Raw genomic sequence first — 27,321 nt, forward strand, 5'->3', positions numbered from 1 at the left:
TCAGCGCTATAGGCTGACAGCCCGTTTTCATTCAGAATCGTTTTTTGCACACAATGATTTTGTATCATTAAATTCAAATCGTATAAAACTATTACAGTAAGCTACACGACACTTGTACAGCACAAAGGTATTCACTTGCCCACGTCTTCTTTGCTTATATTAAAAAATGTAATTTTCAAAATAGATAATATACTTGATGCTAGTTGCAAGTTCGGGAAACTAGCTGAGAGTTCTTGGTACTGGTTGGAAGTATTTGCTCCTCGTTGCATGTACTTTGGCCTGAATTTGATAATACAATAATGTAGGTATTATAGTTGATAAATATAATATAATATGGACCCCTACACGTGGGTGTACCAAAATTGCCTACATACCGCGCCGTGGTATAACATTATAATTACTGAACATAGGTAGCATATTATTATACTCCGTTGAGCAAATTTGATCGCTATACTCGCTGCCAAGTTTATTCACTAAACCAAAATCGCTCAATTCAATAGACCAAGTCTAGCTCCTATTCGCCACAAGTGTTGAACACTCGGTGCGAGTCCACAAATAAAGTTAACTCAACTTTTGTCAATGTACATGGTGGCCATTTCTGGGAAGTGAAATAGCTTTGCGTATAACCTATACATGACTGCTAGAATCATCAAGAAATTTGTGTTTATGTATTACCTATCTCCTCTCGAAAACCGCATATCAATCTGATGTCACTGGACAGAATTATTTAGTGTTACCTTTAAAAAGAAACACACTGTATTACAATAAATAAAGGAATTGTAATCCTAAAAAAAAAAGAAAAAATACATACTGTGTTTTTTCTATAATAATTAATTTTTAACACTACCTCTTAATAAGTCAGAAGATGGACAATATTCCTGCGGTGGGTTGGATATAAATCAAACTAGATCTTAACTACTCTCTAGCTCTAAGAACAATTTGAAATTTTCATCAAAATCGATGGAATAGTTTTTGAGTATATAAGCTACAAACACATTACATTCAACTATCATATTTGTTCTAATTTCTTTATTCGAGACCATAAACACGAAGATTCCATTCATGATTTTACTTCATCTATTACAGTTAATAATAGCAACCATAAATAAACGATAAAATTCAATTTCGAGTCCCAAAATCATCATGTGAGCACCTCTTTAAAACGTGAACTTCGGAAAATCTTATCTTAGTGTAGCATTGCATAGTGTTTGTTTGACAATTTCGTAATTTTGACAAATTTTGTCAAAACTTGAACTTCAAATACATATTATAAAAAAAATTCTATGTATGTTGTCTATGACAAAAATACAATGTATCTTTAATGTTTTAAAATTGTACATCGCTAATAATCACATAAGCTTATGAAGAACTTTCTATTAAAATTTGAAACTTTTTGATCGAACAAAAAATATTTTACCGATATTTATGGTTAAGAAAATTGAAGATTGAAAATACCTCAAAAGAGTCAAAATATTTTGAATAATCTACCATGTATAGAAAATGCTTAAAGAAACATCTGACGAAAATTCGGAGTATCTATATAGTTCTAATAATTGAGCTTAGCTTAGTCGAATAAACTTCAAAATAATAAAATCGATTTTGTCAAAAACTGATCTCGCTAAAAAAATTCCCGTTTTCCCTAACTTAAGATTCTAAGCGAAGCGATGAATGTATTTCTTTCGTTTTTCCCAATTATTTAGAAAAGTACCTACTGAGAATTTTCGAACTTTTAGAAAAGATATTAAAGTTAACAATTCAAAAGTTCCTACTGTTCCTAGTTCGTTACTGCTCAAAAAGGCGACGAGTCACAAAAAGCACATATGTACATATATATACACACACATATCATTGAAAAATCAATAAATTCAGCTCAGAATATGATATACGGGGTTAATGGTGATACATTTAACTTAAGATACTCTTCAGAAAAAACTAACGTTTTAGTAGATTTCGTTACAACAGTATTCAGTCGTTCAGAAACACTGTTTTAAGAAATAATAATATTGTTTTAATATTTTTCATCATTATAATTTGTTAAGTCTTTGTTCTTTAGAATGCCAGCATTTTATACATTTTCGATTTCATATTCCATAGCAAAATATTATTTGGAGTATTTCTGCAAATCAAATTTCAGGCAAGTAGTTTATTGGTCATAAGTGCTTAAAGTTTTGATGAGAGGAGTAGAGGAACGACATTATGCGAGATGCCCCTCCGTGTATGATAGTACTACATAGTCAAGCTCATAGTCAATTTAAATACATAATATTATAACTCAAACACTTCAAACTTCGAATTGTATGTATCGAAGTACTACAAAAGTTCTACTTCTGTTTTGGAACAAGGAATTAAAATTACAGGTTATAAAATTAAAAACATTAGGTAAAAATAAAAAAAATTAATTTTTTTCAGAAAAATTTTTATTTTTCAACGACTTAAAATAATATTGAAAAAAATGTTTATAGTTTTTGAAAAAACGAATGACATGCGTTAGAAGGATCACTCTGTATTTTACAAAATATATTACCGAAATATAGAACGGTCTTCAAAATACCTAAATTATTGTAATTAAATACCTACCTATCATTACGGACGAGACTACCATAGATTCGCACAGAATTATCAAATGCCAACATCGTAATTATACTCGTATTCATACAAAGGCGTACTGCTCACTCGATAATCCAAGACGTATTTATAGACACCACCTGACGAGGGTTTTCATCGGAAAGTTAGTATTCACTTACTCTTAACGCTGTAATGAATTTTCGGAAAAGCTCGCAATCCATTAGTTGGATAAACAATTTGTTAACGGCATTATAGATTCCTTAAATTACTTTATCGAATGCTATTGTGATTTATTGTAAACGCCTAATATGAATAGCAGTGCAAAGACGCTACCGTTTTCACATTTAATAGCATAATCATAACTCGCTTCAAAATTTAAATATAAAAACAAAAGCTCTACGAAGTAGAATATGTTTTTACTTCTAAATTTCATAATAGATAGCCAATATTAAATGATCTATTTAATTTTGTTATATTATGTTTGACATTAGAGTAAATTGACAAATCTGATAATAGATCACACTATATAGTATCAAACATAACAGAGTTAAGTGAATTATTCAGAACGCGTACAGTTTGCTATGAACTGCGTACGTTTGTGAGACGGAGACCAGTGCTTGAATCGGAAAAACATTTTTTAAAAGGGATGAATAAGTGTAAAAAAAAAAACATTCCCACCTAAATATTGAAATGTCTAACTGATTAGGATACAGTTAATACATTAGAGGGGGACAAGTGGACAACGCATTCGGGTGTGTAACGTCCACTTAACTATTAATTAGGTACCCGATTGTAAATAACCAATAGTAGGGTTATCGATAAATAGACACAATTGCACTCGGAATTCCGACCGCAGTCAATCGATTGATAAAAATACGAAAAAAGTAAAAAAAAACTCTATAACAGCATTTAAATATTATAAAAATTACATTTATTTCTAATCGTAACATTTTCAATAGTATTTATAGTACTCACTATTTTTTTTGTTTATATATATATTATATTAACATACATTATTGATTTATAAAATAAAATAATATCGTTGTAATAAATGTTTTGCGTTCGCTTCCGCGTAGTAAGTTCTATATATACCTAATATAATAATATACAATATAATATAATAGACGTAAGACTTGTATCAAGACAGACGGAGCGCTAAAACAGTACAACTTTTTAAGATTCATTAATAGAAATTAGAAAATAATATAATATTTAGGTATAACGTGCATTTTGGATACGAAAAAAAAATAATCTACTACTATATAAAGACTAGATCAGTATTTTAAAATGAAACATTTTTATAATTTTAATATTATACAATTATAATATATATATAAATTATATATGATTAGGTACTTAGGTATACATAATATATATTTAAAGATATTTTTTTTTCTCTCTTACGCACAAAATATTGCGACGAACATGACGTGTGTACACTATCGCAATATTAATAATTTATAAAGGCCTACCAGTGGACAAAATCATTTCAGTCTTTTCAATTTTTTTTTTATATATATAATTGAATATATTAAATATTACGTTGATCAAAGACTCGAAAACCGCATTTTTACAATAAGATGTGGGCGTACGATTCATTGACGATACACGTGTCGAACATGACGAGGGAACAAGGAAATAGGGAGGGGGGATAAATATGTAATTAATTAATAATAATAATAATAATGAATAATATAAAAAAATCATACACATAAAAAACACAAAGAGGGGTAGGCATACATAAATCGATGGTATAATCATCTTACAGGTATGGTAAAAATTAACAAATCATTGAGCAACAAAATATGGGCAGTTTAATTGTTTAGGTAGAAATGTAGAAAAAAATAGCGACGAAAAAAACACACACACACAAACACTAGCTAACGATCGTTCAGAATAGAATAAGTAGAGACCAAACACTTAAAAAGAAAAATACAAGTAAGTAGGTATAATAAATTATTAAAATCTTTGTGTGCTGACATTACTGCTTACAGAAATCTCCGTCAACGCGCGCGCTCGACTAAGTAAAAACCAATTTATAAGCAGAGTACGGGCACTCTTGGTTCGGGACTTGAATAATACTTTACTTCTGTCGATACCAAGTACCTATATTATTATTATTACATCGTAAGTGGAGTATGTCTTCATAATAATAATAATAATAATAATAATAACATGAATATTATAATGAACACCCACAAGAATTGATCACGATAGGTCAAAAACAAAACGATACGACACGACACGACGTCGGGGAAACACTTTCAAAAACCCGTCAAAATCAATAAAAAAATATACGTGTAATGATTTTATTATTAATTATTATATAATTAACATATTATTTTTATTCTTCGGGACCACCTCTACGTTCGTATATATACTTATATATTATTATGTGCAGTTAGAATTCCAAAGAACGTGACGGAATGCGTTTAACGAAGGACGACTAAGAGTAGACTTGGAACTTCGTAATAGAACCAAAGTCCTGAAGGAGTCCGGTCGGTGTGGGGGGGAGGGGGCAAAAACTCGTTTTTGCAGCACAATAGACGGAATGATTATGAGAGTAAAATGTTTATATAATAATAATATAATTTATGGTAGACAATATTATTCTACGATTCTAATTTGTATGCCAAGTCAAATAGAAATTATTTGTTTTTTTACCGAAAAGCTGAACGCTTAATAATCCCGAAAGGAAATATATAGTGTCTCCTCGTCCTTATCGACGACGAAAAATCGAAATATTTTCGTTATTATTGGAAAAATTGCAACCGAAGAGAAGGAAAATTAAGAGACAACGCGGAGGCGATATAATTGATGAATATAGAATAAAAGTATTTAATACGTTCGCTTTTCAACTACAATCTAAAACCGATCAGATCAATAATAGAGAAATATAGAATATTATAATAATTCAAAGATGGCGAAAGTGATAGTGAAATTTACATCGGGACGCTGTCGTCGGACTTCCGTGTCGAAATGGAAGTATAACAAATTTTGAAAAGAAATAAAAACTGAAAACATCGAAGTTACACACATTACACATAGGTAATATATACGTATATAATGCAAAATGTTTAGGTATACACTTTTTTTGTTGTTGTTTTCGACGAATATTATACATATAAGAGAAAGTATAATATTATGTCTGTACAGTCAAAACTCAGAATAATAATAATAATAATAATAATAATAACCATAATGATAATCATAATCAAAAAATAATAAATAATTTCGTATAGAATAGAATATCATATATATCGTTAGAGGAATGTGACGCCACGGCGGCCGGGCGGTACTTTCGCAGAGCAAGCGTGTAGGTAAATACATAAAATGTATAATATATGTATACATATATATATATAAATATAGTATAGGTATATAGGTAGAGTAAGGTTTGTGTTTGCCGCGTGTAGAACGTAACGACCACACACTCAGTGGCGGCGACTCAGTGGCGACTGGCGACGGCGGACCGGCGAGTTCTATCTCTGTATGACGTTGAGTATGTCCTTGAGGGTGCCGTCCAGCGTCTGGAATATGGTCGAGTGGTCGGCCTGCTGGCGGCCGCCGCCCGCGGACCGCATCTGCCGCGACTGCGATTCCAATCTGTTGAGCAGCTCGCGCAGGTGGAACCTGAGGTTCGGCGGCGCGGCCGTGTCGGCGTAGTTGAGGCACGACGTGTGGAAGCCGCCCACCTTGTCGGACAACGACAGCCAGCCGGCCGACGTGACGGCGGGCGCGGCGCGCAAGGCCCGCAGACTGCTGTCCACCGTCTGCCACTGTTCCAAGATGTTGGACGGCGACGCGGCGCCAGGCGTCGCGTATATCGCGTTCGACTTGTTGGTGTTGGTGGTGGTGGTGGTGGTTGACGACTTGGTGGCGGCGGCGGCGGCGGCGGCGGCCGCCGCCGACGACGGCTTCACCGGCACGGCCGGTCGGTTGTCGTCGTGCGGGGGCGGCCAGACGCGTCTCTCCTTGGCCGTCACCGGCACCGCGACCTCCGACGGCGGGCTCTCACCCTCCCAAAGTTTCTTCAGGCTGCTTATGCTGCCGGTGCTCCGCCGCTTGTCGTCGCCGTCGGCGCAGCCGCCGTCACCGATAGATTCGACCAACTCGCTGGCGCCGTCTTTTTTCTCGTCGATTTTCACTTTTTTCAACTGCGATTTTATCTCCGCGATGTTGTTGTCGATGCGCTGCAACTGCTGCTGCTGCTGTTGCTGGTGATTGTGGTGCAGCAGGTGATGTTGATCGCGATCGTCCTTGGCGACCTGCACCTTCCTGAGACTGGTTTTGAAATCGACCGGAGACATGGGCCGCTGCTGATCGTCCTTGCCCGCAGCGGTCGTCTGCTTCTTGTCGCCGGCCGCAGAGTGATGTTTCAGTTCCATCATTTCCTTCATGATGTCCGGAACGAGACTTTTCACGTCTCTGCTGGCGGCCGCGTCTTCGTCCGACGACGGCGACACTTCGGCCACCGCGATGTTCTTTTTCGACATCACGGGAGACGGTTCGACGACGACGACTGCCGCCGACGTAGATTTGCTGTTTTGCTCGGCCGGATGATGCTGCAGCAACCTGTCCTTGCGTGCCCCCGGCACGCACTTCAGTCTGGCCGGTTCCGATTTGGCGCTGTTACACGAATCCGTAGACGGCTCCCTGTGCCTGAGGCTCACCCCAAATCGGAACGTGGACATCTCCTCGTGGTCGAGGTCTTCGGGAGGCGGTGGCGGCGGGAACTCAAGGTCTGCGAGGTTAGGCGGCGGCGGTTGGGCGCGCACCGTCCGCGGCGATGAGGGCTGAAAATTCGTCGACGAGTTACTCCTAGTCATATTACCTGGTTGCTGAAAGGGCCGGCGCAACGGCATGTTGCTGCTGCGGTGCAGGCTGGCCGGCGGCTTGGCGGTGCTCGTCTCAGCCGACTCGCCATTGCCGTGCCTCAGCGACTCTAGGTACGCGCCGATTCGCGCCCCTTTCGGCAACGTGCCGTACCGGTTGATGGCGCGTTTCACGTTCTGCACTTCAAGCGCCGCGACCTTTGGCGTGTCTAGGTTACCAGTGTCTCTTTGGTAAAGGGGGTGCGACGCTTGGTGTTTGGACGTCTTTTTGGTCAGTGAACCGCGGTGCACTCGGTTCAGCTGCGGTATGTGGGTACACTCGTTTTCGGTTTCCGCTGGTTCGGCGCTTTCCTCGCTGGCACCATCGCTATCGGCCAAGCTGTTCACAACGTTCTGCAACTCTTTGGTAATTCCTGCAACCATATTTAAAGGCAAAAAAACGTTTTAATTAACATAGATGATTTGCCCTCCGATGAATTTTCAGAACACGGCTCACAAAAATTAAATATCATATGTATAATATCTTCAATAATGACTGATAAAAAAATAATTGATCTGCGAGAAGCACTCAACACAATAATTTAGAATGTATGCAAAATAACCATTAATTTGTTAATTTGTATTTATTAATCAATTATAGACAACCCCCCCCCCCTAAAAAAAAAACAAAAACCTATAAATCTGTTAAGATAAAACACTTTTTAAAAGTTTGTGTAAGCTAATGATTTGTGTTAGTTGCTAATCAATTGTCATGTTTATCATATTATATTTTTATAAGTCTTATAGGGGTGAAGAAATTGTTAAATTTATAAATTTATATGTATTAAGTAAGAATACAAAGGGAACAAAATTTGTACAATATTCAATATTCATAATATGTTAAATGTCAATAACAATATCAAATGTGAATTTTAACTTTTATTTTTTTTTTTTTTGTCTTAAACAAACCGTTTGGTGGAAAGTTGTCTTCGAAAAAATGTTGAGGAGGTAGAGACATGGCTGCATCATTTTGATCAGCCATCACTGGACCTCCATAATGGGAATCCCTAAATGAACTGCACGACGACAACAGACTGAAAATATTAAATGTTGCAAGATTTTAAAATAACTGTAAGATAACCAAAAATTAAACCAAATTACCTGGTACGTTTTGGGGGAGCTGGAGCAGTTTTACCACGTTTATTTGTAGGGCGTCGTAATTGCACAAGGCTTCCTTTAACCACTGGCCCACCAAATGTAGACAAATTACGTTCAACTTGTGTGATTGCTTCTGAAAAATATTTTATATTTTTTTTATTAAATATTTTATACAATTTTAATTTGAATTATAAAATAATTTACCATTTGACTCCAAAGAAGTACCCATAATATTAGAACTATTTCCGTGAGATTTTTTATGTGATAATTGGGGTGTTGTGCTCCCTTGCAACTGTTTTTCCACCTCTACAATAAGCAACAGACAACTTTTTTAGTACAAATTTGCTCTCATATGTACATTGAGTTAATATTTTTACCTTCAATGATATTGGATTCTTGAAACATATTTTCCAAAGCATGATGAATTTCTTTAAAAGACGGTCTCTCGTTTGGAGCCCACTGCCAGCATTGTTTCATTAGCTGATATATATTTGGTGGACACCCAGGTGGGCAATCCATTCTAATAACAAAATATGTTTGTTTTATTTTAGTTTAAGATTCTCATTATTTCAATGAATATGTATGGCAATACCTGTATCCTTTTTCTAACATATGATAAACATCAGTTAAATCAACTCCGGGATATGGTGACATACCATATGTTGCAATTTCCCATAGTAAAACACCAAACGCCCACACATCAGACTAAAATAGACAAATATATTAATTTGAAATTAATTAAAATACCACTAAAATATGACATACTTTGGTTGAAAATTTGTTATAAGCTAAGCCTTCAGGAGCAGTCCACTTTATAGGAAATTTTGCACCTGCGTGTGCTGTATATGTGTCGTCCCGCATTAATCGTGCCAGACCAAAATCAGCAACTTTAACAAGATGATTTTCTCCAACAAGACAGTTACGTGCAGCCAAATCCCTACAATAGGAAGTTATGAGCAATCGTCTAAAACAAATTAATATTTTTAAAGAACATTTACCTATGAATAAACATGCGACTTTCTAAATAACTCATTGCACTAGCTATTTGAGTGGCCATATACATGAGTACAACTGCATTAATATTTTCCCTATTGCCTTGCCGTAAATAATCCAATAGATTTCCTTTACTCATGAATTCTGTTATTATATAAAATGGCGGTTCTCTAGTACAAACACCTATAAATTGTGAATAGAACAAAAAAAGTAATTAAATAACAAATATTAAAAGTAAATTGCCATGTTAAACTGTTACATTATTATTTATTATACCTAGCAATTGAACTAAATTTGGATGTTTCATTTCTTTCATAATGGCCGCTTCCTCTAAAAAATCTTTGAGTGCCATTGTGTCTTCCTGTGAAATCATTTAATTCATCAGGATGAACAATGTTATAAATTAACAATTAACCAAATAGAAAATGTACAATTACATCACCATTTAAGACAATTGATTTATAAAAATACCTAATAAATAAAATAAATAAGTTAAGTTACCTTCAAGGTTTTTACTGCAACAGTCATATTATATCGTTTCCAAACAGCTTCATAAACATCACCATATTGTCCACCGCCAAGTTTATGTCTCATAACAATATCTGTACGATTGATTTCCCACTCGTCGGGTTCAGGACTAAGTGCAAACACTGTAGGCTTATTATGTTTAGGAGCTGGATACAAAAGTTGTGTAATGAGACCATCAGAATGCATTGAATGATGATGAACTAATTCAGCAAGAGTGTTAAAACGACTCTCTGTAGTCACATACACCTAGATTGCAATAAAGTATGTTATAAATATTAAATACCATTTTGATTTAACAATTTAAAAGTTGAGCAAATTATATACTTTTCCATCAGAAGTATCTTCATTAATGCGATAATGGTAAACACGTCCTTCATATCTTAATGAAATAGATCTTTGACCTGGAGAACTTTCGCTCTCCCTGACTAAAAAACTACCATTTATTCCAGAACTAAGTAAATATTCAGCAGCATTTCTTGATATAGGACCATGATACCAAGAATGTTTCTCCAATGAGTTAACAGGTGTAACATAATTTGATGGTACCCAACCAACTTGTCCTGGTGATGCATGCGCTTCACACCATTCACCGCTTTTGTTGTAAGATAAAATACGAACTTGTTCTCCTATAGACAAAATTAATTATGAGAAACTGTAAAAACAATATTTACAACTTAAAAATGATCAATAAGTGGTTGTTTAACAAAAACCTTTTTTAAGACTAAGCTGGTTATCACCGCCTGCTTGAAAATCATATAAAGCAACAAATAACTGTGGATCATCATCTTCTTGAGATTGCAATAAGTTTTCTTTTGATGTCCATCGAATTGAAGATTCTAAGTTACTTGAAATGGTTCCACCAATAGAACCACCAGAACTTCCACCTCCTGAAGGAATGGTACCAGGAGGATCGCCATCAGGAAGATCTGGTATGTGAGGTAAAGGTCGACTTTGTAATAACGCTTCTGCAAAAATAAATTATAGTTTAAATTATTAAATAAACTTGAAATACCTAAACATTTAGTTAGGTACATTTTTTGAATAAATTTATAAAATGGATTTTTAAAATGAAACTATAAATTACAAAATAATTTTAACTATTATTTACTACATTTCATAATATGCATTTAAAAATAAAAACCTATAAAATTTTTTTTTTTTTTTGCTTTAACCGATTATTATAAACTGATTCTACAATTTACGTAGGTAAGTATGTGATTGGCCTACAAAAATTATTAATAAATGTACTCATATCTGTCAACAAGATCAATTAGATGAATCTGCCGACCAAATATTAACAAGATATATTTTGTTTGAATAATAAATAAATATAGAAGATGTCAAAAAATCAATTAAGGTACCCATAGTATCCCAGTACCTATACTCTGGCTCAAAAGAGAATAATCAGTCGGTTGACAGATTTTCATCAGTGCTAAGCATCTCCCACTAACTACTCAGTGTTAATTTACTAAAATGTATTTAAAAAAATGTTTAAATATTTATAAATTAGGTACAATACATTTTATATCAGTATAATATTCGGTGTAATGTTTATGTTATATCTATAATCAGGTCTTATTCAATTATCAATATACATATATTTTCCTTCTAAGTAGGTACTTTTTTTTTTTAATAGATAGATTTAAAAATTAACTAACAGTTATTCAAATATTTTGACTCTTGTATTTATTAAATGATTAAATCTATTACCTACTATAAAATTAATATTTAAAATGCGCTCAAGTATTTTTAAGAAATCTACAGACATCCATTTTGTAAATAATTAAAGTCTGTCAAACGAATAACATAATTTTAACATATTGAACAGAAATGGCCTTTACTTTCAAATAAAATGCATTTATTACCAAATACAATTACTTGATACTAACATTATACCTACATTATTAGTTGGAACATTTTTAAATGCTATGTGTTTATAACATTGTACAAGCTCTTTTCTAAATATATCATATAAATATCACCAACACTTACCATACATTAAGTTAAATAAAAATACCTATTATTAATTTTAAGTCCTACATATAATTATTATTTCAGGGAGTTAAAATTATTTAGTACTTAACATCAATATGAGGTATATTCCGAAACAATTACAAATACATGGCAACTTAAAGTTTGATAATAGGTACCTATATTGTGTAATTTAAACTGTAATATTTTTCAGTTAATTAGATTCAATTCAATGTTTAGCCGTTTAGGTTATGCTTAGTTATGCTATCATTTAATTTAAATAGGTTATATCTCATTATATAATAAGTAGGTGCTCACTTTTTTGCTAATTCAATTATTTTTGTACAAACATAATTCGTATGTCATGAATTATCCCCGTTTACTTAGTGCCACATAATAAAAACTTAGTAAATTTGAGGTATAAATTTAGTAGATAAGTGTTGGTTAAATTTATTATAAGCTACCTATTAAATACAATATTTACGTTTAGCTTGTAATAATACACCATAAACTTATTTTTATAGTAAGGTACTTATATATTTATGACTTAATCGTACATATTTTGTACTTGAATTGTTGGATGTAACATGATCCCCCAGCGGTTCTTGATAAACTAATGTAAAAATGTACATTAATAAAGTTATTAATATTTTACTTAACAATCTTACAAGTGTTGGTTGCCTTTTATTCGCAAAACCTATTAGAAAGTGTGTTTTAATATTGTTAATATTATTGTACATTGTACCTTTGTTCCTATTTGAAAACAAAAACATATCAGACTGAGTTTTCGATCTAATAGAGAACCTACCACCTATCTTATTTTTTTTCTTTTGGCCGTTTACCCAGCACAACAATAAATATTGTAAATGATTTTAATTCGATAGTAGGTTCATGGGTAGCATATAAATATTTTAATTTTATAGTCATAGTTTGTGGACACTGATAAAGCTTGTGACTCACATCAAATGCATCTATAATGACACATTTAATGCCTAATACACGAGTAACGCATGCTCACCACTGTGCTCGGTGAATATGTTCAGCCCTTGGTTCTTGCCGTCTTTGACATTGGAAAACCGCGGCTTGGACCTGATGCTGCGCACGGTCAGCGATCCCGAGGTCAGGGCGCGATCCTTGGTCTGCTGCGCGCCCATGGTTAGAGACCATTACCCGGACAGATGGACGGCGTTCAATCCGCGACGGTGGCGGATACGCATAGGGTAACACGTCTGAGCGTACGTTGACCAAACACCGATTGGCCGGAGGAGCGCATTGCCGTCAACACAGAAACGGGACGGGCTCAGATCGCACGCACGTAACTTCCGCGCCGACTTGACTCGGTAGTCGGCTGAGAAGCCGCAGCAGCGACGGTAACTTGCGCGAGGAGACTCGCGGCGGCCCGACGGACTTAAAGTTATTGTCACTACTGCTGCTCGTCGTTATTAGTACGTGTATTATTGTTGTTGTTGCTGTTGTTGTTGTTGTTATTAATGTTGTTATTTGATTGACGTCGGCCGTCATTCGTCGTCACTCGACAGTCGACTTCGTCTGCGGCGATATTGTACTAATGTACGGTGTCTGATTTTCTTCTCCAGTTTTCTCGCTTATCGCTTATCACTCGTAACACCCGCGTATGCTCCAAGTTTTCGTCTATACCCTGGTTCGTTGTTGATAACCGGTTACACGACCATCATAATATAATATGAATGAAATCAATTTTGTGATACAACCATAATAATACATATATACCATAATAATAATAATCTACTCCAACTCGACAGATAAGCGTTATCAAGTTAAGCCATTGCTTATCGTTCACTCTGCACCATAGAATATGCACTGCACCGTTTTATGATATAGAAACTTACTCTGAAGGTACCTACACTAGCCCCGACTTCGAACTTCCAACTTCGGAGGCCCCGTTACTCGTTAGTACCAATTCATCGACGAGACCGTGAACTACTGTCAGACCGTCTCCAACCTATCAACAAAACCTAATTATTATTACAAAACTGAGCGCAATATTCGGAATTTCCAAATTTAATTAGTTAATACTTAAATTATAGGTACATCATAAATTAATTAGCCGTACATCGTCGTGTTAAGTTCACTCAAATGGTAAGTCTTGTCTTCACACAAACTATTCTGTTCCTAATAATATTCATTTTGAGCACTTCACTCATCATATGATTTATAATTGAAATTTATAAGCTTGCTACCTGCTTACTTACTTTGATTAAACGTTTAAATCATAATTATCATGTTAGAAAGTAACTTATGATTACTAACGGCTAAGTAGGTATTAATATAAATTAATGAAAATAATTATTTACCAACGATCACTTATTATGTTATTATATGTTATTAAGTTTATCTTAGTTCAAAGAAATAGAAAGTATCTATTAGGTACTAGTTTTATATTATTAATTCATACCATATTTAACACTTACACTCTCACTATTATAAATTTACATTCATCTTCAAACCCTTGCTGTTATAAAACATAAAAATTGTATTTAAAATTTTTTTTTTATTCTTTTAGAATCATAATACATTTTTAATTATTTTCACTTAACAAAAAAATTACTTTTTTACTGCAGGTAGATATATTTTTATAGAATAAATTAAAACTATGATACATCATGTTTTTAGCTTATAAATTAATTGTTGCACTACAATATTTTGACTTGTAATGTTTTCCAATTATTACTAGATAGTTGTATTAGTCACCCTTTAACATATTACTAGGCATGACTCAATAGATCTATTTATTTATTTATGTTACTAGTTATCTTAAGTAGAGAAAAAAGCAGATACGTTTAATTGTATACTTAACTTATTTTGTTTTTAAATACATAAAGGATCCATAGTTTATTTATGAATTGGTATAAATTCAACAAACTTGCAGATTAACTCTGTCCCAAAATATGACAAGTTAATAATTAAGTATTTTCTTTCAGTTGTGTGTGCCAGTTAGAAGTATACTGGCTTTCCAGTCTAGAACAGTTTGTTGTGTTGCTATAAAATCGAATGGCTTAATTTATCCAAACAATACAAACTTCACAATTGCTAAACGTCATGCTGTCACAGACTTTGTTGGTGTTAATACTAAAAGTAAGATTTCTGATTTTATCAACAGATTTCAAATAATGAATCCATTAAATAAGTCTGTAAGTAAACATATCATAATATCATATAATCAAAATGTTTCATGTTAGTATATTATTAATAACTTATGATTATTGTTTTAATATTGGTATTTTATAGAAATATGAAGCAAATAGTTGGATTTTATATGAAAAATTGGTGGACCAAATTCCTTTTGATCAAATCATGATAAGTAATAAAATGAGTTTTAAATTAAATATTCTATTTACTTTCTAAAAACTGTATTTCATTTTCAGAACTTGATTTGCCGGATACATTTAATTCTTGGTTTATTATAACAGAACTACACTTATGGATGATATTTGTTCGTTTTATGCATGAAGGTACCCAAGGAACAATGATAAGAAATTTTATCATGGAAGCATTATGGAATGATGTTGAGTTTCGTTCTAAGAAATTAGCAACCGTAAGTTTTTTCAAAGACAAGTTGCTCTTATATAGCTAAAAAAATACACGTATTTATGACTCATAATATATTACATTTTTAACATACAGATCTATTTATTAACTTATATTGTTTGAGAAAATAAAAGATTTATCATAATTTTTAAGTAACATTATTACTAGTTAACAAAAAGGAACTTTCATAATACAAAATATACTAATAAATAATAATTTTAATATTATTAGGTAAATGCAGATGTCCGACATCGTCAAATAAAGGAATTAAGTGATCAATTACGAGGGGCGTTAGTAGGTTATGATGAAGGATGGCTCACTAATGATATGGTCTTAGCCAGCATGGTATGGCGTAGAGTATTCAATAAAGAATGTAATGACCCAGAAAAAATTGAATTAGTAGTGAAATATATTAGGAAACAGGTAAAATAAAAAATATATTAACTCTTATGGTAACTTTAAGTTGGTCAACATTTTATTTTATATATTATTTTCAACAGATGTCCATTCTTCAATTGCAAACATTTGACAGTTTATTTACAAAAAAAGATGTCAAGTGGATAAAATTTGTATAGAATTATTGTAAAAAGAAAAACAGTGTTTATTATATATAATATTTTACCTAACAAAATTATAAATTAGATATTTTAACGATCAATGATTAATTACGTTTAGTGTAAATCTCACAGAATTCATTAAGAGTGTTGTCAGCAATTCTATCAAAACTGTCAGACATATTTATATTGTCTTGGACAACTATTTCTTGATCGGACTTTCCATGAGCAGCACTATTCTCTGCTAAATGTAGACTAGCAGATAAATTGGCAGACAACACATGTTCACTGTCTTCCAACAAGGTAAATTCCCTTAAATCACTAGAATCTAAACGATCTAAGCTTGAAAATGTAGCTTCCATAAGATTAGGCTCATTATTGCCTTCTGTTGGGCATGGTAAAGGTGTTATAGTTATGGTAGTTGGTGGAGCATAATTTTTTTGAGATGTTGGATTATGACTGTTAAGTGTAGGACACACTTCTGTAATAGTGCAACCACTTATTGTGCCGCAATTAGTTTGAATTCCTGCACAATTCCATTAAAACTATTAAAATTACATGTATTTAAGAAAAAATTTGAGGTAAAAGTGATAAGAGAATATTTAAACTTTTAAATCTGGATTTAAAAATTGTTTAACAAACAAGAAATTATTTTGGACAAAATGTAAAATATTATGTATCGTTGATTTAATACACAACCAACATCGAACACATTAATAATATAAATGTAAATATACATTTAAATTATTAATCAAATATTTTTGAAAAAAGGCTATTGGATACTAACTAGCTTTTGCAATCAAGAACACTGATTCATATTAAATTAAAAAATGAGGGTCGCAGCCTTTGTGTGGTCTTCGTCTTACAGGCGTCCGTCGTACCAAATTTCTGTTCACCAGTTCCAATAGCGTGTTTTTAGTTTTAACATTATAATTAACCCATTTTAAAATGTAGAGGTAAGATTATTATCCAGGGTCTCATTCAGGCCTTTATTGGTATTATAATTTTTAAGTAAGTTAGGACCTTTTGAAACTGAAAATTTGGTATGTTGCAGAGGGTGCGACATCCTCTTAACCATTGTTTATAAACTTTAAAAAATCAATGATCATACTATCTTTTTAAGCTTTTTCTTTTTTATTATTCAACATAACCAGGGCTCGTAAGTTCATGCATTTGCATGTTTTTTTTGCTACCCAGAAAAATATGCTAACTGAGATACAAATCCATTTCATAACAATAGTAATAATAATATGAAGTTTAATAGTACATGTTTTTGCATGTTTTGGGTGTAAAGGCATATTTGGCAAATAATCGTTTTTTTAGAGTTATTATTATATTATTTCTTAAAAAAATTGTATTGAAAAATATTTGAAATGTTTCTTGTTTCTTATTTACTTTCCCGTTTACTGAATGATAGTGTTTTGATTTATTTTTATTTTCGTGTGACTACCTACTTTTCTAGTATTTCCCTATTTAGATTTTATACGTTTTACTTAGTACCGCGGAAACAATTTTATAGCTACCACTACCATCCTCTGCTATGTATAGTCCCTCGTCGAAACGATACCTGTACAATGTTTCTTACCAATCCGCATCTACAAATTTGTACCCTGGTAAAGTATAGTTTTCTTGCACATGCCAGTCGCCGATGAGTTGTTTAACAGTACAAGTCGTGAAAATGTCAAATAACTAATATTTCATTCCAAATATTTTCATTGTAGGTGCAGGATAATGGTGTACAAAAATTAGACAAAAAAAGTTTACCTAATTAAAATTAATATGACAAATCCATATGATTATATGAACTTCACAAGTATTAATTTTATTAATTTTGATTGTTAAATATATAAAAATTAAAAGGAATAAAATACTTTTAAAATTAATGGATATATTCTTATTATTTTTAAATTTGCTCATAAATAATTTACATGATGCATATTTTTGAACTTTTTAGTGCATGAACTTACGAGCCCTGAACATAACCATATTAAGTTTTGTACACCTAGCAGTACTGTATTAACATACAATATATGTTTTATTGCTAGTTTGATATTAGCTAGTACATATTATATAGTTTTTTTTCATCTTCTTAATATTCCTACAACATCAGATAGAATGATAATTATTTTACCTGAAGGTGGTCGAATATTGGTTTTCAGTAATGAAGTCTGCCCATACAATGAGTTAGAATTTACATTTGGGAACTGATATTCAAGTGGTGAAGGTGTTCTTGAGTTATACAAAGGTGAATGTTGACCAAGAACACTTGAATTTGAAAGTGGATATAAACCACTATAAGGATTTGGACTAGTTTCTATACAATAAGAATGAGTGAATATTAATTTTTGAACGTGAAAATTCTAATGTATAATTCAAACCTGGTTCTTCTTTGATTGGTACAGAAATAGACAATTGGTCAATAACCATTCCATCAATAAAATTAGAAGACTGAGCCATAAGTCCTAAAATAATAGAATTGGTAATAAAAATAGTGTTTTGTTACTATTTAAAAATGACAAAAGCAATAGCATGCAAATGTAACTGTTGGAAACACTTAACAAAAAAAGCAATTACAATTGGTAAATTACAAACAGAAATAACAATCTACACATGAAAAATCACATCACCAAGAAAATAGTGTAAAAAAGATGATAATGATCTAAAATTACTTAAAAAAATCTATTTTGAAAAACAAATGGATAACTAATATAGGATGGTATACCACGTGTATCTAATTATCTAATTAAAAAAAAACATATCATTAAGATTAAATTAGTCTTATACTTACTTTCAAATTATTAAAGAGCTTGGACTGGATTATTTGTATATACTAGGGTGATAATTTTTTTATCAGAGCTAGATGAAAAGTTAATAAACTACTTAGGTATCCATATAAAATGTTCTAGGGGTTGGTAGTCAAGCTTGAATATTTTTATTAAACATGTAATGTATGAAAAAAGTTTAAGTTAAATTCAATTTAAAGGATGAGGGGGGGGGCGACTGCAAAACTGTCAAGTATTATTTATTTTTGGATTTAACTAGTTTAAATTTCATTTGAGAAAAAAGAAACAATTTTGAAAATAAATCATTTAAGCATATGTGTGCTACATAAAAAAACATACATATTGTATGTCAAGCATTGCAATACTTATTTTTTTTAAATAAAATAGGAAATATAATTAAATACACATTATATCCCATCCAGCATTTTGAACTCTACTTTAGAAAACCACATATAACCAAGAAATACTCTACCCTACTTTTTACTTACTTATTATTTTCTCAATTTTATTTGTTCGTTTCTTCTCCTTGTATTTTCACATACTAAATATTAAATAAACTACAATTTTTTTTTTACATGTATAAATACTTGAACATGTAAAGAAAAGGAAAGAAACACAATTAGGCTTGTACTGAGATATACACATTATCACGTGTTCGTTAAATTTATAAATACTAATATCATGCTAATTAAATGAAACTGACATAAACTGATTGACACCGGCACCGAATAGTAACAATTTTTTTAAATCACCTTACATCGCCCAGGGTTGTTTATAAAAGCTTAGATGTCATTTATATTATTTTTACTCACTAGGGTCACTCTGTAATTGCCTCAAAAGTTCACTTTCGCTAGATAATTTCTGTCTTTTCCTTTTCAACATGGCTGGATCTATAACGCGCAATAAAAAAATCAATAAACATTGCATAAACTTAAAATAATAAAATATATTTTTGAACATTAACTTGGCTCACAATATTTAACTGCAATATAAAAATGTATATACCCATAAACAATATTAGAAAAAAGAACATGAAAATGATGATCAAAAACAAAATACACAATTATTTATATAATGAAAAAGAGGAAAATAAGTTGTTAATATGTTAATTTATCAACTATGGACTAGACCTTAATTAACTCTACTCCTATAATTAAATTATACTCAATAATCTTAGTAAAATTGAATTGTTAGTACAAGCAAAATGTTTCAATATTCACTGCCAGTCAATAATTAAATTAAATTATTTTATAACCCTGATACGTTTATTATTTTTAATTTCAACAATTTGTTAATAAATGTTGAGCAAAATGATAATAGTTAACTTTTTCTTTTGATTACATTATTTTACAGTTGTAACTGTGCCCCCTTCCACAGTGCTATAATACATAGATGATTCGTCAAACTCCGACATGGCTGCATGAGGTGCTACGGAAGTATATAAGGCATAATTTTCTGCTTCTGTCAAAGGAGTGTCATTAATAGGTTCATTGATACTACTATTAGATGAACACATCGATTTACTTCTTTTCCGCATACTCAATAACTTATGCAACAGTTTGATTTTTGATGGTTTTTCTTGTACCGTAGGAAGATATTTTGTTGGTCTAGGATTTTTTTTAACTCTTTTTGGAGGCAACGGTGGAGCAGTATTATTGTCAAACTTCGGTTTAGAACTGCTAGGAGGTCTGGGTGGTAAGATTGAAACATCCTCGTAACTCTGACATCTTTCAGGTATTGAACATGGATTTTTAAATGCCATTTGAAGACTAGAGTATGTTCCACGCAAATCTTCGCCCATAATTTCTGAAGACGAACTAACTGTATCTTCTTTATTCTCTTTGTTAATGTCATAACATGGTTCCTCGTTGACCTCCATAGGTTCATCTTTTATTTCTACCTTAATATCTTCATCCTCATTATATTTATTTTTATCAAAAACGCTAAGCGGTACTTTTTCTTCTGGTTGATCATCTGCCCAGTAGTCATTGAAATTTTTTTCTGGTAGCCTATCATATTTCTGAGGGGACATACCTGAATCAACCGGAGTGAACAAAAATGGACGAGCTTCACTACACATGCCATCTGAAGGTCTTTTTAACTGAATCCATACATTTACAGGGCCATCAATCTAAATTAAAAGAGTAAAATAATTTTTTTTTTTTTTAGTGTGTTCAAAATATTAAACCATAAATATGTAAAATAGTACATTAAAAATAAAAAAAATTATTATTTAAATTTACCTGCATTATTTTATACTTCGGAGTCCTAAAGCTAATAGCCACTTGTTTATGTACATCTGAAGCTTGAAAATCCGCATAGCCTTCCCAAATGCATACACCATCTTTTTCTTCAAAAAATCTTACTTGGATATCATCTAAATAATTAGCACATTATAATTAGAGCATCATAAACTAAATCTTTAATTTAATTTTACCTTTTGTTACTTTTTCACATAATAATATGATTTCTCTACCACCTACAACTGAAGCTGCTGCATCACTTAATCTACATATCACTAAATCCGACATCGCTTCTAAAAATAATAAATCAAAGTTTATATAAATTACTTAAAATAGTCGCTGTTGGATACTAGTATTGTAATTGTATAAAGATAAAACAAACTAACTTTTATCATAAATTGGATCTGATACAATTGGTTCAAGGATACTATATTTTCCTTTTTGTGTACCACCAAGAAATGCTTGAAAACACAACCTTACTGCATTTAAGTCGATTGAAGTTGGGTTCTCTTTATGTGAAAATCCAGCTGTAAAATATTTAAAAAATACATGTACATAATTTCTATTCTTGTTGTTAAAATATTAGACTAATAACTAAATAGTATTTGGATACATTTAATGATTTTATATTTACTTACTTCTAAATGGATCTACTCTTATTTCTTCTCGTACTTTGAGTGCCTCATCAATATCTTTTCTTTTTACACATTGTATTCCCAAATTCTGAAAACTTGCCGTCATTGATTCATTATTGATTTCTATAGTACAAATTCCTCTTTTGCAGTTATCACGTCCCACAAGATTATGAGGGTGAGGCCTATATGGTCTATCTTTTGTAACACATGATACTACAACAACAGCCCTGCCTTTATAGCCTACTATCTGAAAATTAAATCACAAAATATTATTGCAATAAGAAAAAAATATTTAACAAATTAATAAAAATGATTTATTTGTGACATTACTTGAATTGTTGGGTAGGTTTTATTTTCAGTGCTACTATTAACTCCAGGTATACTCCCAGCTGATCTACCTTCACACTCATATCTAAACCTCAAAGCTTTGGAAGCAGGCTGTTCAACGATTTTTATATATGGTGAAGTTGGAGGTCTTCGCCCATTATTAGATGATGAACCGTCCATTTGTTGCACAGTGTCAGTTCTTACGTGCTCTTCAATGACCTCAACTAAAAATGTTCATGTAGTTAGTTATAATAATATTTATTAAGAATACATAAACTATTTTAAGATGAGTTAAATAAATTAGAAATACATACAGTACCTACAATATCTAATGAAATTGTTTTAAGTATTACTAATTCCAAACAATGGTACAAAGAGAATATTTGGAAGTTGTAGAGGATAACTTAATGTTGAGAGCACCATTTATTTTCAACTCTGAGACCCAAGTGTAATATGGCGAATTTACTTTTAGCAGAACCACAACTGTGTTGTTAATTATTATATTAGATTGAATTTTTCTTATTATCAAGTTACCCACATATTAACGTTACCTGTGTTGCGAAGTTGACTCGTTTTAACAATATTTTAATTTTCATACATTTTAGAAAAGCATTTCTGAATAGTAATAATTTACATGCTCATGATTTACATAAAAATTTTAATATCATAAAATAGCCAACGTAGAGCTATTCAGGTAATGTTCTTAACCTAAAGATGAATACATCTAATATTCACTCCAATTCCAAAAATAATAAAATAGGGTTGGTCCCGCTGTACATAAATTTGGTATGTCGAAGAAATAACACAAATAGTGCGCTAACATCTCTTAAATGACAGTTTCAATGGTTTATATCTGTAAGATTCCTATTGGTCTGAATAGTTATAAAAAATGAGAAACATTATTTACACTAACGGTAATAAACAATGTCCCTTAATAATATTTATGTATATATATATATTATACTATGATAAATATGAATATTTTGTTTTTTCAAATGTAATAATTTTATTTAATATTACATTTGTATTATCATAAAAATCCTAGGCAATTCAAGCAAAACTTGTATGCAAAATATTTCTAGTGAGATTTTTAGGTATCTGTCCAGATTTCAAAAACATTTTTTTACTTTTAACTAATATACCAAATAAGAAATAATAAAACCAACAAAAAATATTTTTTCAGACTCAACTAATATGTTTAATGACAATAATAATAATTGCTTCTAAAAAGACCTAGGTACTTATCTAATATTACTGACATTACTTATACACTTAATAAAATACATTTCAAATTATTTTGTACAAGCCCAGACTTAGTAGGGGGCAGAGGGGGCGTGTACCCAGGGACACACGGTTATCAGCCCCCCAGAAAAAACCAAAGAATTCTATAGTTCAATGCCTCATTAAATAAAATAAATATAAAAAAAAATTATGCTAGAAAATATTAAATATTGAAGTATGTTTATGTCACACCGTGTGCATGTCAATGGTTAAGGTAGGTAAGCGAAAAGAAATGTATAGTTTTTATATATACTAATCTAATTATAGACTATTTAACCATATACTATTGGTTTTATAATATAATATATTCTTATACTATAAAATCAATGATCATACAATAGCTCAGATGAGAAATAAATATAGTGCTCACTTTATGTATCTATGTGATGGGTATTAAAAGTCATATGTGAAAACTGATACAATGTTTTTACTTAAAATTGTGATTATTAATTAAAAGGATGCTACCCACGTGTTTGTTGTCTCCGTCTTACCAACTTACGAAAAATCAAATTTTCGTTTACTAGTTGTAATAGCGTGCTGTTAGTTTTGATATTAGAGTGAATTTAAGTATTATCAAACTTTTAGAGCATTATCTATGCTCTTAAACGTCGGCGGATTTACAATATTTTTATTTTCAAGCAAGATACAAGTATGTGAAATAACACAAATCAAAAATGTGCATATCTCGCTTGAAAATTAAGATATCCAAAAATTAGCCAACGCTTAAGCATAGATAATGTTCTTACCTAAAACTTTGATAGTAGGTCAATTCAGTCTAATATCAAAACTAACAGCACACTATTGAATCTAGTGAACAGAAATGTTCTATGTTGTATGTGTGTAATAAGACGGAGACAGCAAACGCATGGGTAGCGTCCTCTTAAGTAGGTATGCCTTATGTTTTATTATTTGGTAATTGTTACGTCAATGAACAACAGTTGTAGAATTTGCAGTACAATACAAACGTAGCATAGATATATATTAGTATAATATTACCTAAGCAAAATATTGACTTTTTAAAGTTTTTCTTTTAACAATGTTTTAAGTAAGACAAGTAATATGTAAATTATACTTTTACTTAGTATTAAATGAATAATAAATTACAAGTAATAAATGTATTTAGATTTTTTATTTTAAACAAAGTCTATAGGTGTAGTTGCTTTTTTTAATATTTTACATCTGTAACATATTAAATTAAAAAATGTTTTAGGAGATATATTTATATAATATTAAGTAAAGTAAATAAATAGTAAATTATATATGTGGGGCCCATTTTTATTTGCCCCCAAAGGACATTATTTTTGAAATCCAGGCCTGACTTAATAAGTCAATATAATATTACATGTACCTATTGAATATCTAAATTTCCACAGGTTTTAACAATTAAAAATATATATGATGCAATCAACACAACAAGCAACAGACAACAAATGGATCATTAAACATTAAACATGCACAAGCAATGACATTTAACAGAAAACAAGTGAATACAAACATTTTGGAAACTCACAATATCAACATTAAGTAAATTCAGGAACAATTAAATATCTAACCATAGAATGTATACTTTTCAGTTATAAGTTAATTTCCTAATCCTGAAGATTTTGTAATCAAAGTATTTTCCAAAGCCCCAAAAAACTAAAAGCAAAATATTGTTATCAATTATAAACACAATATTAGTACGACCACGAAATAACATTATCTACCAACCTATATAATACATTTGTTTAACTTTTAAATAATGAATAATTATTTTTTTACTTACTGACATCACTAAGATGGAGATCAGGGATATTAGATTGTTTATCATTCAGGTCCATTATCAATCGGTTCACAATTTATTAACAATTACAATAACAAACAAGCGCACACATCTGAAATCAACTAAAGTGAGTTACAAAATCATGCCAACAAATAATATGTGCAGTAAGAGCGTGTGGAACAACAATAACAAGAATTGAGCTAGGAATCTTGGTCGGACAAACACAATGATAATAGTAATAACACAATGATTGCATGCGAATACAATTGTCAGACGAGAGACATGCACACGAAAAATTAAATAGGTACTAAAACGAAAAAATACAAGGCAGAAACCCCGTGCACACGTAAACTAAACACTACAGTAAAGAAATACAAGGCAGAAACGCCGCACACACCGGAAGGTGGCCACGATTTGCGACCACGGCATACCAGAGGCGCTATTAAATCAAATATTTTTCGTTCGTCGAGTGTGCACGGTGTAAATTACACACGCAATTGGTATTTTGAAAATTCGATTTACCAGTGTAATGCGGGTAAGGGGCATTATTTGTCGCCAGACTCGAAATGGACGATGCGGTTTTCTGTGCTCTTGTCGTACCGTCCACGACTCTGCCCAGGTGGTAGCGAAGACAACGACGACGCTGCGACTCACAGGACTTACAACAACAGAGGCACAACCAGAGCAGTAAAGTGTAAAAATAAAACTTCGGATGTGCAATGACTGCAATGTGAACGAGATACGAGACGAGAAAAAATGAAAACGAAAAAAAAAAACAAAACAAATAGATAAAGGAGGGAGAAGCTGCAGCTGCTGCTGGCGATGAGCGAGCGCCAAGACGAGCGCGCTGGCCGCTCAAGCCGACCACGCGCAGGGTGCCAAGACCTGTAGCGGAAATAGTCGGCAGCGCAGTGCCACAGTCATAGACAAGTATTTCACAGTGTTTCCAGATAGTCCGTGGCAGACGCCGTACCGTCTCCGATCGTAATAATATTATTATGTTATTACTTATTAGATTAAAGCGTAACACATATTATTAATAGTTTCATACAATATATTATTAACAATAAACTTATTAAGGTATTTACTTAAAAAAATATCAAATTGCGTACGTGTGTTATGTGCTAAACGTACAATGCCTGCGAACGCACGTCCTATAATCTATATTATTCTATATAGATGATATTATATACATTTTATATAATATATGCGGATATTTGATAGAATTCGGAGGGGCCGAGTGGGTATTACCAGATTTTTCCCCGCGGCCCTAAATGTATTAATTACATATAAATAGGTACTTGACATTATACCGTGAAAAATAATTTTAATCGTTTCACTTATTCACTTTCGATGTAATGTAATGATGATAGCAAGATTGTGAATACCTACTGCCCTATAATAGTATTTACAACTTGATACAAATCATCAGATAATAATTGCTTATAAATTATAATTGTTTTTATTTTATTTTTAACCAAATAATATTTTTTAAATTTATTGAGATATTGAAAATGTGTGTAAAAATAAATATTTTATACTCTGGATATTTTCCAATAATTTAGGGACCGCCAAGTCCACGATCGCTAGCAACGCGTTATTTTATCATCAATATAATTTTTTTTAGCTTCTATTTGAAAATGAGCTCAACAATTATAATGTATAAGTATATAACTAAAAGAAATAATAATAATAATGACCTGTTCGGAGTTAGAATTTAGAATGGAGTAGACAGTAGAGATTAAATGGAACATTCAAGGAGATAAGAGAAGTAACTAAGTCCTGGCGTTTAATTTTAATGGCAAGTGAGGGGCAGTCGAAAAGAATATGAGACAAATCGCAGATGGATTCTTCCAAATGCAGAGTGCAAAGGGGAGAATCATTTAAATTTAATTTTTAAGCGTGTGAGGGTAATAAATGATGCCCTATACGTAGACGATTAACCTATCAATATAATACAATTATGTACAACAATATGACTTACGGCGAGATTAAAATTTTACGACTGTGACAACTGACAATGCTCAGTCGTGAACAACGTTCAGCAATAATAATTGATAAACGAATAAAAATATTAACTTATACATTATAATTATAATACCATTCTATTCTAATATACGGCCGCTGCCGTATATATATG

General features: G+C 31.9%; 3 protein-coding genes across 7 annotated transcripts; 1 reads left to right on the top strand and 2 right to left on the bottom strand.

The window, feature by feature from the left end:
* Nucleotides 1-5,724: 5,724 nt before the first annotated feature.
* LOC111033635 (tyrosine-protein kinase Abl) lies at nucleotides 5,725-13,183 on the bottom strand. Of its 2 annotated transcripts, none has more exons than XM_022314461.1 (13): nucleotides 13,048-13,183; nucleotides 10,769-11,023; nucleotides 10,383-10,684; nucleotides 10,032-10,304; nucleotides 9,807-9,891; nucleotides 9,536-9,713; nucleotides 9,303-9,474; nucleotides 9,130-9,242; nucleotides 8,915-9,057; nucleotides 8,742-8,843; nucleotides 8,541-8,667; nucleotides 8,349-8,473; nucleotides 5,725-7,813 (listed from the first exon to the last, which is right to left on the bottom strand). In XM_022314461.1, the coding sequence occupies exons 1-13, from the start codon at nucleotides 13,181-13,183 to the stop codon at nucleotides 6,048-6,050; spliced, it is 3,777 nt and encodes a 1,258-aa protein (XP_022170153.1). In that variant the 3' UTR covers nucleotides 5,725-6,047. The 2 variants fall into 2 exon arrangements, with proteins under 2 accessions (XP_022170153.1, XP_022170152.1); XM_022314460.1 differs by having other exon boundaries at nucleotides 8,541-8,670.
* Nucleotides 13,184-13,835: 652 nt separating this feature from the next.
* On the top strand, nucleotides 13,836-16,270 carry LOC111033637 (ubiquinol-cytochrome-c reductase complex assembly factor 1). Of its 2 annotated transcripts, none has more exons than XM_022314466.1 (6): nucleotides 13,836-14,147; nucleotides 14,990-15,143; nucleotides 15,297-15,369; nucleotides 15,434-15,603; nucleotides 15,828-16,019; nucleotides 16,097-16,171. In XM_022314466.1, the coding sequence occupies exons 2-6, from the start codon at nucleotides 15,108-15,110 to the stop codon at nucleotides 16,169-16,171; spliced, it is 546 nt and encodes a 181-aa protein (XP_022170158.1). In that variant the 5' UTR covers nucleotides 13,836-14,147; nucleotides 14,990-15,107. The 2 variants fall into 2 exon arrangements, with proteins under 2 accessions (XP_022170158.1, XP_022170157.1); XM_022314465.1 differs by having other exon boundaries at nucleotides 13,914-14,147; nucleotides 14,990-15,199; nucleotides 16,097-16,270.
* On the bottom strand, nucleotides 16,050-26,019 carry LOC111033636 (embryonic polarity protein dorsal-like). 3 transcript variants are annotated; one of them, XM_022314462.1, is made up of 12 exons: nucleotides 25,704-26,019; nucleotides 25,185-25,293; nucleotides 22,142-22,362; nucleotides 21,815-22,058; nucleotides 21,563-21,703; nucleotides 21,371-21,469; nucleotides 21,177-21,310; nucleotides 20,968-21,064; nucleotides 19,746-19,823; nucleotides 18,529-18,612; nucleotides 18,282-18,464; nucleotides 16,050-16,676 (listed from the first exon to the last, which is right to left on the bottom strand). In XM_022314462.1, exons 2-12 carry the CDS (start codon nucleotides 25,237-25,239, stop codon nucleotides 16,258-16,260), a joined length of 1,755 nt encoding a protein of 584 aa, XP_022170154.1. In that variant the 5' UTR covers nucleotides 25,240-25,293; nucleotides 25,704-26,019; the 3' UTR covers nucleotides 16,050-16,257. The 3 variants fall into 3 exon arrangements, with proteins under 3 accessions (XP_022170154.1, XP_022170155.1, XP_022170156.1); XM_022314463.1 differs by having other exon boundaries at nucleotides 25,185-25,303; XM_022314464.1 differs by lacking the exon at nucleotides 25,185-25,293 and having other exon boundaries at nucleotides 25,704-26,018.
* Between the last annotated feature and the right edge of the window lie 1,302 nt (nucleotides 26,020-27,321).

This window comes from Myzus persicae, unplaced genomic scaffold (genome assembly GCF_001856785.1).
Source record: "Myzus persicae strain clone G006 unplaced genomic scaffold, MPER_G0061.0, whole genome shotgun sequence".
NCBI lineage: Eukaryota > Metazoa > Arthropoda > Insecta > Hemiptera > Aphididae > Myzus > Myzus persicae.